General features: G+C 35.5%; 1 protein-coding gene and 1 long non-coding RNA gene across 2 annotated transcripts; both read right to left on the bottom strand.

Annotated features, from left to right (window-relative positions):
* Positions 1-188: 188 nt before the first annotated feature.
* LOC116181812 lies at positions 189-1226 on the bottom strand. Its single transcript, XR_004147345.1, has 2 exons — positions 861-1226; positions 189-672 (listed from the first exon to the last, which is right to left on the bottom strand). It is a non-coding gene; the product is annotated as an uncharacterized LOC116181812 (long non-coding RNA).
* Positions 1227-12156: 10930 nt separating this feature from the next.
* On the bottom strand, positions 12157-12825 carry LOC116181813 (putative nuclease HARBI1). The gene has a single exon (XM_031502239.1). It carries the CDS (start codon positions 12823-12825, stop codon positions 12157-12159), a length of 669 nt encoding a protein of 222 aa, XP_031358099.1.
* Between the last annotated feature and the right edge of the window lie 238 nt (positions 12826-13063).

Genomic DNA, 13063 nt, shown 5'->3' with positions numbered 1-13063 from the left:
CGACAAGCCAAAAGGAAAATTTATCCGTGGGCGCCCAGGAGGTTTAACCAGGACCACAATATACCTAAGATCTACATATCCAGAGGTACCCAGCCACCGAAAACTCCGCTTCCAACCAAGGTAATAGAGGACACCAAGGTACCGGATTCCGAAGGAGGGGTGATATGTAAGGAATCCAACTATGATACTTTTTATAATCATTTTAGGAAGCAATGATGAAAACTATTTTCCTGAAGTTCCGTGAGATGTCGCCACCTACCTTTCCGATCGTATCAAATACCACTTCCCGTTAATCCCTTCCCGATTACCATTTCCAAATATTCCCCAAACGTAACCGGCCGTTGAATATAAAAGCGAGTGTCCCGTCTGTGAGAGAACTAATTGAGATCACCTTCCTATAGCTCAAAACCTTCTACCAGAACCACCCTCCAGATCTCCTGCTCTCCCTGAAGCTTAGGCCGGTGCTTTGTACCAAAGGCCTAAATTTCGAACCCTGTTATCTCTTACCTGATCCAGAAGCTTAGGCCGGTGCTTTGCACCTACGGTCTAACTCCCGATAACTACTTCCCGAAGCTCACGGCTGGTACTGTGTACCTGGTCAACTTTCACACCTGTTATTCTAAACCTTCCCCGAACTCTTGGTAACTTAGGGCGGTACTTTGTACCTAAGTCCTGAAAACCATCCTGTTTAATAATAATCCACATCCAGATACTTTTGTTGAGTTAATTAAAGAACCCCTTTTCATTTTATTACGTCCAGTCAATTTTGTTTAGAACCCGTTTCATTTTTTTTTGGAATTCTGTCTAGGTAGAATTCCCCCATAGTATTACATTAAATAATAATCAATAAGGTCACTCACCTATTGTTTAAACAATCACTTAATTACTCTGAATTTATTTGTGTTAATTATACTTCCGATTGTTAAAGGAATATAACAAACCTAAGAGGAAACACACCGTGTCCAGCATCCACTGGAAGTGTCGCACTGACCGTTCCACTTCAGTCCGAGCCAGTGACGTGCGGAGGCAGTCCACAGAGGCGTGCTTTTGTGTACATTATTTTAATTTTATTTTGTTTTATTATTGGAAACAATATATGTATTAAGCGATCTCCGCTTTCAACTGGTTTTACTACCGAACCCTGCTGCGAATTGAGCTACCCGAACCAGCACTTGTGAACTCTCAATTTTCCACCCCGATTCCAGTAGCCGTGGAAAATTGGGAGCGTTATAGCTGCAAACTTACAAGTATATCAAAGACCATCATAAGGAAACAGGGACTAACAGGAAAAATTGGCCTTACTATGACTTGATGGATGAGTTATTAAATGACAATCCTGCCATTGTTCCCCCTTTATTAATAAATAATGGTGTAGCAGACCACACTGAAGAAGTTATACAATTACGGGAACCAAACACACCAGAATCGGAAGGCGAAGGGTCTGGAAGAAGTACCCCAAAACGTAAAAATACTGAATCAGTAGTCGACTTGCTGAAGAGTGTTTAAAATCGCAGCAACAACATGAGGAAGAGTTGCTGGAAAAAAAAAAGATTTAAGAATCTCTTGGAAACATTAGTTAATCATATCACTAAAAAGGACTAACCCTTTGTGCCTTAAAATGTTCTATTTCATTTATGTTCAATGTTACATTATGTTAAATTCCTCTAGGAATAAATCTAAAATACATAAGTAAAATTATCTTTGCTGCAAAGCATTTGTCAGGGAAGCTTAATGGACTGTAATTATAAATAGGTGACAAAAAAACGAATATGAATTAGGCGAAATTTATTAACGAAAACACAAAACAAAACGAAATTAAATTGAAGGCTGAAGGCACAACTTTACGTCAATAACTGGGGTAATACCAATTCTCATTCTCTGTACAACTTGAACGTGAACGAATATGATAACAAACTGGCTCTTAGGTTATCAAATACAGAAAGTAAAAAAAATACTGTAGGTAAATTCGTTATTTTAAAAACAAAAGAAAAATGTCATTTTTCAACAGCATTCATTATACAGCGTGTTTCAAAATGAATAGAGGGGTTTTAACATGTTATAATATTTAATACATCAAACTTACAGCCACAATTGTTATATCAAATGAAAGAGAAACTCAAACAGTTTTACATTATAGCCTACAAGTGTTCAATGTGAGCACCATTCGTCACTTGGCATACGTCAAGACGGTATGCTAGTTCTTCCCAAACTTTGATGAGTGTCTCATTAGTAATTGCTGCAACAGCTGTTTCAATCCTGTTTCTTAAATCGGGAAGGTCGGCTGGCAGTGGAGGCACATACACACGGTCTTTAATAAACCCCCAAAGATAAAAATCACACGGGGTTAGGTCGGGTGACCGTGGAGGCCATGCGAAACAAGCCCTGTCATTAGCGCTTTCTAGCGGATTGCGGCGGAAACATACGCACTGATGCCAACAAACAAAAACTGTTTGAGTTTCTCTTTCATTTGATATATCACTTGTGGCTGTAAGTTTCATCTATCAAATATTATAACATGTTGAAACCCCTCTATTCATTTTGAAACACGCTGTATTATTTCGCTTGTTTACTGCTTCTTTGTTATCCATTCCATTAAACACATTTACCTCCTCTATTGACAAATCTTTTCCTTCAGAGAATGCCATTTCCTCACCTTGTCTTTGACAAAAATTATGCAACATGCAAGAAGCTGAAATAATGATGGGGTAATTACTGACATTATGCAGCTCTAAATAATTTAAGCGCCTCCATCTTGCCTTTAATATACCGAATGCTCTTTCGATAGCAGATCTGGTACTTGCATGGCAAATGTTATAAAACACTTGTTTCCGAGTCAAATGGCCATTATCTCTAAATGGTGTTAGTAAGCGGTTGCATAAGGGATACGCAGAATCTCCTAATAAATGTGAGTTTTCTGGAAAGTGATCCGTCTCAATTTTCCACCTGCAACAGCATTACCAGGAAGAATACGACCAGTACCGTATGTAATTGTTGCAGACGATGCGTTCCCACTCAAAGATGCAATTATGAAACCATATCCATTTAGGGGTTTATCTCATGACGAACGAATATTCAATTACCGGTTGTCTAGAGCTCGGAGGATTATTGAAAATGCCTTTGGCATCTTAGCTAATAGATTTAGAGTTTTGCTTAATCCTATACATCTTCGAGTCACCAAAGTTGAAACATTTACTCTTGCATGTGTGGCCCTACATAATTATCTGGCTACAGAAAATGGAAATTTATACACTGACTTGAATGCAAATGATTGTACTAAAGAAGACATAAATAAAATCAGTAGACAAGGTGGTAATAAATCGACTCAGAATGCAAGGGACATTCGGGAAGAATTTAAACAGTATTTTTGTTCAAATATTGGAAGCGTTGAGTAGCAAGAAAGAGCTGTGAATAGTGAATAACTATAACATGTAACTGATCTTGATTTCAAATGGAGGTTGTTAATAAACATTGTTGTGGAATTTATTTTTATTAGTCATTATAATAATGAGATATTTCTTAATTAAGTCCTAGTCTCTAGTTGCATTGAATAGAAGTTGCACAATTTGTTCTTGCGTATCAAGTTTCTGTATTAAGTTTCTGAAATGGCCGCTAGGGGGCGTAACTGCAATCTGGAATCTAAAAAAGTGATGTTTCTGAGAATTCCACTATATTAACCTAAGAAAAAATGTCAGGTCTTTGAAGACGACGATAATCTGAACCTTTTTTGTTTGACAATTTTTCCTGTATCTCTAAAAATGAAGTGGTGGTGGGTATTCAAAGGTTTCCGTGAAGAACATCCTGTATCTTCGAAACGGCTGAGCCGATTTAAACAAACTCGGGTTAGTTCAAAAGAGCTATTCTTCAGCTACAAATATTATAATATTGCCGCATGACATAGATAGATAGATATATATCGTGATGGTCAGCATTTCGAGAATTTACGGCGGCATTAAAAGCTTCCTTTTTTAAATCGATCCACCTGAGGGCCACAAATTATATAATAAAAATAATTCCGGAAAAGTTAGCTTAAAAAAATCAAATTTTGAGGGTATAAAATTTTCTTTGGCCTAAATTTTAGGTTAGGAACAAGATATCGAGATGCGGTTTTCGCGAGCTTGTTTAGGCATCATTTAGCTACTTTTTCATTTAAAAAAATCAAACCAACGCATTTAATTTTTTTGGAGAAAATTAACCATTTCTGTAGGAACGTCGAAAAAAGCCCTCAAGCGGCGATATGTGAAACTAACAAAACTTCAAATATTATAATATTTATAGCCGAAGAATAACTCTTCAATTAACCCAAGCTTACCGTTTCGAAGTTACAGGGTGTTCTTTACGGAAATCTTTGAATACCCCCATCACTTCATTTTTAGACATACAGGAAAAATTGTCAAACAAAAAAGGTTCAGATTATCGTCGTCTTCAAAGACCTGACATTTTTTTCTTAGGTTAATATAGTGGAATTCTCAGAAACATCACTTTTTTAGATTCCAGATTGCAGTTACGCCCCCTAGCGGCCATTTCAGAAACTTAAACATATTTTCCAGGTTTTTCTCGTGGCCGTTTTAGTAATAACTTTTTTACCGCAAGCCTCTACGATGGACACGTTCCCAGATACAGTACCTCGCATTCTTATTTGGCCACCCTGTACATATAACTCAATGTAGTACCTAGTCCATTTGTTTACACTTCCAGTTTTAGGATTTCATGAACACTGAGGAATCTTTATCCCAGGTGGAAACTTATCTTAAATTACCTCAAAATTTGAATACTTTTGTAAGATGATTATACTTATTTCATTCTTCTTGTAGTGTATATTTGTATTCCTAAAGTTGTTCCCCTCGAATACAAAATTGACGTGTTCGAGGATTTTTCGAAATTTCTAAATTTAACACCCTAAAAGCCCTTTGTATACTTCTCGTTGGGCCACTCTGTATATCTGGTTCTTATTCATGGTAATTTTGTAACAAATTAGACAATATCATTCATCATGTCCCATAAACTTATTTATAAAAAAATGCAAATTACAAGTAAACCACAAATATATCGCAGAGTTAGAGAATCTGTAAATAAGACTCTTCAGAAAGTTCATCAGTTTGAAAAACCTCAAGCTAGCGAACCGACTAGTAGTTTAAGAAGTATTTCATGTGGGAATAAATTTAATATTAATGTAGATCAAGGTATATCTCAAATATGTCCTATTGATACGTGCACAAGTATAGATGACAATATAAACTGTCAGAATATTCCAAATACCACAGATATCTGTTCTAATATTCTTCCTTCCTTGCAAGCATAATTGAGGATTTGGGCCATAAAAAATCAAATACGCCATAATTCTGTTGATGATCTGCTTCAAATTCTTAGCCATTACCATAAAAACCTTCCACTAAACAGTAGATCACTATTAAAGACTCCTCGTTCTACAAATTTAAAGCAATTAGAAAATGGAGAAATGTGCAACTTTGGTATATTAAAATCATTAAATAATATTTTGTCAAAAAATCCACAAATTATGATCGGGTATGTATTTTAACTTATAAGATAAATGCTTATTTTCTGTTTATACTGATTTAGATTGCTTGCCAGCATCAACGCCCATTACTCAGAAGCCTTCAGATGAGCACGAGAATATAAAATCGTGGCTAAAGTACAATAAAGAAAGTGACTGGGACACAATCTTTGAAAAATGGCAGATCACTACGTATTTTAGAACAAAAGAGTGCCAAACAACTGCATTTTCAAAAACTATAGAAGACTGGCCTTTGTACAAACATGGAACCAAAGAGCACCTGCTGGTATAATTTATTATAGTCACGTTAATATTAAAATATTAAATCTTGTAAACTGTAGGTGGAACATGACTTTTGTGCCATGTTTTCTGGCAAAGGAAACAAGATCTCTAAATGGGCAGCATTTGTAGAAGCAGCTTTTGAAATTTATGGGAGAAATATTAAAGACAAGAAAGGGTTAGAAGAATTTAATACATTAAAAAAATGGTTCGATTAGTGAAGGTATGAACTGCGAGTACAAGTTAACTAAAAATAAAAATCCAATTCTTTAGATAAGCGAGATTACATACTGGTGAAACTGCTGCACTGTATGGTAAAGCCCAATTGTCGAATAAAGAAAACGGGTGGTGGCATTTGGAAGCCCAGCATCATTGATTCGCAATATAGTCAAATCCTCGCCATCAGTTCGGTATCCGATATTCAACGAAAAGTGGCAGAAAGGAATGAAAAGTATGCCTTAGTGGGACTTAAGGTACAACCTTTTATTATTATTATTGAAAATGATAGGGATTAATTTAGAATATTTTGTTTGGTTTGAAGCAATGATTCACAAGTTTGACAATGTTTTCAAATCTGTTGACTTTTGTTTTAAAACGTTTCATTGTTTTAATTTTCAATATCCAAAAGAATGTGAATTAGTGTGGACATTCGTTCAAAATTTTTTTTTTGAAATTGAAACACCACATGACAACAGTTGTCCGCATTTGTTAACATTAATATCTGCTTTTACAAAATAGAAAGAATGGAAATATGTTTATATGTTACATGTGCGCATCTAGTTTGGAAAACCCTGATCTACTTATTGACCAATTGAAATATTGCCATAGTCAACCAAATCAGTACATATGTAAACAAGATAACTGTCCTCAACAATATACTCGCGCATCGAGTTTCAAAAAGCAATTAAAAAAGCAACATCTCCTGACTTTAACCCATTTCGACAACTACGAACAAATTTCTCAAGATACTGTGTGCACAAAAGATCAATTGGAAATTGTACAGGGAGATGCTGGACCTATTCCGTACGGTGATCATCGTCTATATAAACAATATAAGAAACTGAAATACTATAACTATTTGTTTGAGATAAATACTTATCGTAAGGCTCATATTGTTATTGCTTATTGAAAAATGGGATTGTAGTAGAAATACACAACATTTTGCAAAGCTGTTGTGATAATTCTTTGTTTATTTATGGTAGAAAATATAGCTCATATACTGTATATTATGATTATCCTTACGATTCAAAAAACTTAAACATTTCTTTGGTAAAAGATCAATTGGTTGATTTGATTAGGTGGCCCATAAATGAAATTACTTCCAAGTGTTTTTTAATTCCTGTCCCAAACAAGGCTGAATCATTTCCCTTATTACATGATAATTCCTAGTTTTATGTTCATTTATTAAATTGTACCACGTAGCGTTCCCATTATGAGTACATACAGGGTGGTGCACGGTAAGTAGGAACCATGGAAGTAAAAGATAAGGGGAGACGACACCAGGCTTGTGACGTACATTATGAACTAGTATCAGTAGGCGGAGCCTATAGTCCAGGGAATAGAGGGTTTTAGCATGCAAAATGAGAAGTAGTTCCAATTTCTTTTGCATGTCGTAGGCAGTCATCTGGTGGTTAAGAATCTAAGTTTTCGACCTCCCACCCCTTGTGCTTCCCCCGTACCACCCCCAAAACCCCTGAAATTTGGTTGGTTTCTTAGATTTTCAATCATATCTTTTTAATAGTCCACTTTAGGAAAAAATATTGTCATCATAAATTGTAGAGCATAAAATTCTACACAACTTTGATATACACTATTTTTTTGTGAAATTTTTATTAAAAAAGATATAGAGCTTGAGAGTTGGTTATATTTTTAAGAATTCTGAAATTTCTATGTAGGTGTTTTAATCAAATTTCATACTTTTACACTATAATTAAGAGTTTTATGAGAAAAAACTTGAATTTATCGTGGTATAAATCCCTCTACCCTGCACCCTTACCAAAGGGGATGCATAATAATGAAACTTGCAACCCTTGCTAGTGAGGATATTTGAATTACTGTGAGATTATAGCCCTTTCTAATATACTTTTGAAATGAAAAAATTGTCTCACTTCAGTTCAGTTTAACCCCCCTCCCCCTCTCCCCCCCGCGCGGAAAGAATAGATATTTAAACGCTCTTGTGGCGATTGTGAAGTTAGTCAGAGAATACAACGCTTATTACATAATATTTTCTATTCCTCTTAAATATCTATTCCTACCGTGGTTGGGGGGAGGGGGGGGGGATGAAGGATGAAGCTGAACTGAAGTGAAAATAATTTTTTGTTTCAAACGTATATTAGAAAGCCCTACAATCTCACAGTGATTCAAATATCCCCACTAGCAAGGGTTGAAAGTTGAATTATTATGCATCCCCTTTGGTAAGGGTGCAGCGTAAAGGTATTTATGCCACGATAAGTTGAAGATATTTTCTCATAAAACTCTTAATTATAGAGATAAAGTATAAAATTTTGGTTAAAACATCTACATACAAATTTTAGAGTTCTTAAAAATATAAGCAACTCTGAAGCTCTATATCGCTGTTAATAAACATTTCACAAAAAAGTAGTGTATATCAAAGTTATGTAGAATTTTATAGTCTACAATTTCTGATAACAATATTTTTTTGTAAAATGAACTTATAAAAAGATATGATTGAAAAACTAAAAAACCAACCAAATTTCTTTGGTTTTAAGGGTGGTACGGGGGAAGCACAAGAGGTGGGGGGTCGAAAACTTGGATTCTTAACCACCAGATAGTCTTTCATGACATGCAAAAAAAATTGGAACTACTTCTCGTTTTGCAGGAAATGGTCCATTTTCAGTCTCTATTTCCTGGACTACTATGGTCATACCAACATGGACGACACGCCAATAACAATAACACTTGGAAATACTTAATCGTCAAGCACCAATTAACTAATAATAGCTGCCAGCTACTGACAATACCTAGATGACATTTGTGTCACACCAATATGGCTAATCTGCTGTCGCGCGGTAACTGTCGTGTCGTCTCCCTACTTATTGTACCTCCATGGTAGGAACATAGGGATTTAACATGAGAAATTAGTTTTATGCAAAATCCTGGCCTCCTGTACATTTTACAGAGAAAACTGTAGAGTTTAAAGTTGTTTAGAATTAAAAGGTGCATACAAAACTTTTTTTACATGTTTTATTAAACTGTTCGTATATCCGCAAATTTAAAAATAAATTTCAACATTTCAACTTCTGTTATTAATGGCAATTCATAAAACAACAAAAGTCATGGCTATTGCTACAGAAATGTTGAAACTTATCAAAAGCTTACCAAAAGCTTAATAAAACATGTAAAAACAGTTTTGTATGCATCTTTTAATTCTGAACAACTTTAAACTCTACAGTTTTTTCTGTAAATTGTACAGGAGAGCAGGATTTTGCATAAATCTAATTTCCCATGTTAAATCCCTATGTTCCTACTTACCGTGCACCACCCTGTATATGTTTTTAGGTTTATATATTTACAATTTTTATGCAATATGATATTTTTTTTAAATACTTATTTTTAAATTTAAGAAAGTTCATATATATATATATATATATATATATATATATATATATATATTTGACGAGCGTCAGTTTAAAAATGAAGATAAACTGATAAGTTCTTTACGGGTTTTGGCACATGATGAATTGAACTAAAATATTTTCAAGATGGCGCCACTTCCGGAAGTAGCCATAAACTTTGTAATTTAAAATAGGGACCCCCTATTTTTTTCTACGTTTTCGGTTTCTACGTCGAATTTGGAGTACAACGATACCCCATAGTTGACCCTTTGCTCCAAGGGCTTCGCCGATATTCAAGTTTTTATGTCAACAATTGAATTTGCAGGGGTAATTTTAAACATTTATTATTCGAAAACGGTGAGACGGCTACTAGAATATGGTAAAGTTACGAAGGGATAATGTAAACAAAGGAACTTACGTGTTGTTTCGAAGTCCATTAACAACGAAGGCGATGTTGCAATGGCGAAGATTGCGTGTCGATTTTGTTACAACGAAATCTTCTAATTGATGTGCGGTGCTTTGACGTTCTGCTTGTTAATAACATGTTGCGAACTGCACGGCGACATCTTGACCCGTTGGGGATCGATCGAGATCTATATGCGAACGACGAAGGCTAATCGGCCATTGATTAACGGCGACTTCTCAACGTAGTTGAGTCGATGGCTTCTAAGCGAAGAATCGGACGAATTCTGCGCGACGAGTACACATATTGCGCTTCTGCGGCTCATGCGCGCACACGTAACAAATAGGAATATATACAGGCAAGGCAAAACGGTTATGTACAGGGTATTTTCATTAAAGGAAAAAAGTAAGGATATTTTATTCTAGTTTGGGGACGCAACAGATTTATTAAAGAAAGATCGAATTTTCTTATGGTATATAATGGGAAAGTTATTCATAATAGTTAATGGGTGGATAATTTTGGAGCCTTTTAGAATTTAGGTGAAGGAAAAAACTGTTCCTACATTCTATGGAATTAAGAAATTTCAAAGAATCGAGCGCATTAGTTGTGCATGTCTTTGACCTATTATCATATGTACTACGTAAAAATAGACGTTTTATCTCCGCGAAGAACTTATTCTCAATCTTCATTTCACCTTTATATTGAGAATATTAGAGTACCTACATTACGGCCGGTTGCAAGACGGTTGGAATATACATGAATTAGGAAATCCTGAATTACATATAAGCCGAGATTAGTACACGATCGGGTTTCTCGTACGTAATCGAATCTTAGATTTTGAAATTCTAGAATTATTATAATCCCACGCCAGGTCATTGTGAATTCACCCCTATTTTGACACAATACTAATTTGACGTTTGTGAGGTGATAGCGTAGTGTTAAATCTGTTGATCACGGTTACGGATCACATCAACAAAAATGAGGAAGGAGAAGTGCAAAAATTACACAGAGGTAGAGAAAGAGTTTCTATTAGAAACGATCAAAAGGTTAGTAAGTATAATTAGTATAGATATTGTAATTTTATTGTATAATTTCTTTATGTATAACTGATCATAAGAAAATAATATACCTATACATTTCAGTTTTTCAACAATAGTAGAAAATAAAGTAACAAATGGGCCATCATGCGAGAAAAAAAATGATGATTGGAAAAAAATTGCCGAAATTTTCAACGCGCGGTTCCTTTCTGGCGAACGTACTGGAGAACAGTTAAAAAACCTCTATAAAAATTTAAAACAGAAGTTAAGGAAATATGTGGCGGAGATAAATGTACGTTGAATCTAATCAACTTAAGCAAATTTCAAGGTAATTTATGATATACTTTAGAAAGAAGACTACTTGAAAGCAAAGAAAGATCGGACTCATGATAAGGTACTGTATTTCTTGATATACAGATACACAATAGTGCCATATACCTATTTTAACGTATCTTACTTATTTTTAGAAAGAACTTGTAAGGACAGGAGGTGGCACATATGCTTCCCGATTAACGGAAACTGGGGCAAGATTGTTGGCGATATGTGAGGAGCAAATAACTCCACACCAAAACATTTATGATGATAATGCTCTCTATCACGGTATGATCATTTTCAAGGGCCCCTCCATACGAGACGTTTTGCAGTACGGCAGAGTAGCGCCGAACCAACGCAAGCAACGCGGGTTTATAGTCCAGCCATTCTATGCCTAAAAGGCCTAATAGAAAAAATAATTCGTGTACAAGTTCTAATTTTTTCGGGAATGTGTGGTTGAAGGTCTCTGATGATTGTGTCGGTAATAACGTCCCAACAAAATTTCCAAATATATCCTAGAATGACTGGACTAAGCAAAGCAAAGCAAAAACACAGTTCATAATTCGCTGCAGAAAAATGACATTGTAAATTAATTAATTAATTTTGTCATTAATCTTCCAGATAGAACCCAACAAGATGTGCTAGAAATGATAGAAGATCTGCCGGAGGAAGATATAACAATAACAGAAAATGTGATGGCGAAGGAAATAGCTGAAGATGAGACAATGGCCGCAAATACCGTCGTAGCAGATAGGGCGTCAGATTCAAATGTATTGGTTCGTCGTTCTGGATTGAAAAAAAACAGAAAACTAAAAAAGAATGTTGTGAATGCGGAAACCTTAAAAGTCGTTTATTTAAAAAAAAAAATTAAACATGCAAATTTTTTGTGAAACGCAGCAAGGCGGGAACATGCCATTACAATGTTAATAAAAAAAGAAAAACTGAAAAAATTAAGAGAAAATTAACGATACTCCTTAGTTTTGTAATTATTTTATGATAATTAAAATTGGAATTGTCTATAATTCTTGAATTCTTCACTCATACAGCAAACACCGTATTCACTAGTGCTGTTCTCACCGAAGAGTCATCATCTACATCAACAATTGGCGCCTCTAGCTCTTCGGGTAGGTCAACATTAAAATCTTCTATTATGTCACCTTGGGCAATAGCTATATTGTGCAAAACACAACAAGCTACAACTATCGCTAACGCCCTCTCAAGTCTGCATCGAAACCCAATACTTAGGCATGGAAATCTTCTTTTAATTACCCCAAACAAACGTTCTACGGGATTTCTAGTTGCAATTTGGGCCCGGTTGTACGCCCTTTGGCTTGGACTTGCAGGGTTTAAATAAGGCGTTAATATGTAACGTTTGCAAGGGTAACCATTATCACCAAGAAGATATCCATTACCATACAGTCCGCTTTCAAAATCCACCTTCAACGCGCTATCGTTAAATATGGTGCTGTCATGTACTGAGCCAGGCCATCGTGCGATTATGTTTTGAATTTTTAGTTTCGCATTACACACGGCTTGTACATTAACAGAAAAGTAACCTTTTCTGTTTCTGAACCGCTCAGCATATTCTCCTCCAGGCGACTGAATTTTGATGTGTGTGCAGTCGATCGCACCGAGAACACCTGGGAAACCAGCGATTTGGTAAAATCCTGAAATTGCCAGGTTTTGCTCTTCAGCTGTGTTCGACATCCCTATCCAATCTGGTCGCATGAGTGCGATGTAATGCGTAACATTTTGAATTATTCTGCACACACTACTTTTGTGAATATTGAAAGTATCCCCAACCGTCTGTAATTAATAGATCATTTTGCTTATGAACGTTGGTAATAAGGTTAATTGGAGAAATTGAACCTTACCTGTTGGAAAGATCCAGTTGCATAATATCGCAGTGTAATCAATCAATAACTGAAGAATGGGTGGTATGGCC

Source organism: Photinus pyralis, unplaced genomic scaffold (genome assembly GCF_008802855.1).
Source record: "Photinus pyralis isolate 1611_PpyrPB1 unplaced genomic scaffold, Ppyr1.3 Ppyr1.4_unclustered_Scaffold2330, whole genome shotgun sequence".
In the NCBI taxonomy this organism is placed as follows: domain Eukaryota; kingdom Metazoa; phylum Arthropoda; class Insecta; order Coleoptera; family Lampyridae; genus Photinus; species Photinus pyralis.
The sequence above is the reverse complement of the archived record's forward strand: the minus strand, read 5'-3'. Positions and strand labels throughout refer to the sequence as shown.

Bases quoted from the DNA above. Each gene is read 5' to 3' on its own strand.
- LOC116181813 (XM_031502239.1), bottom strand. From the start codon at position 12,825: ATGTCGAACACAGCTGAAGAGCAAAACCTGGCAATTTCAGGATTTTAC.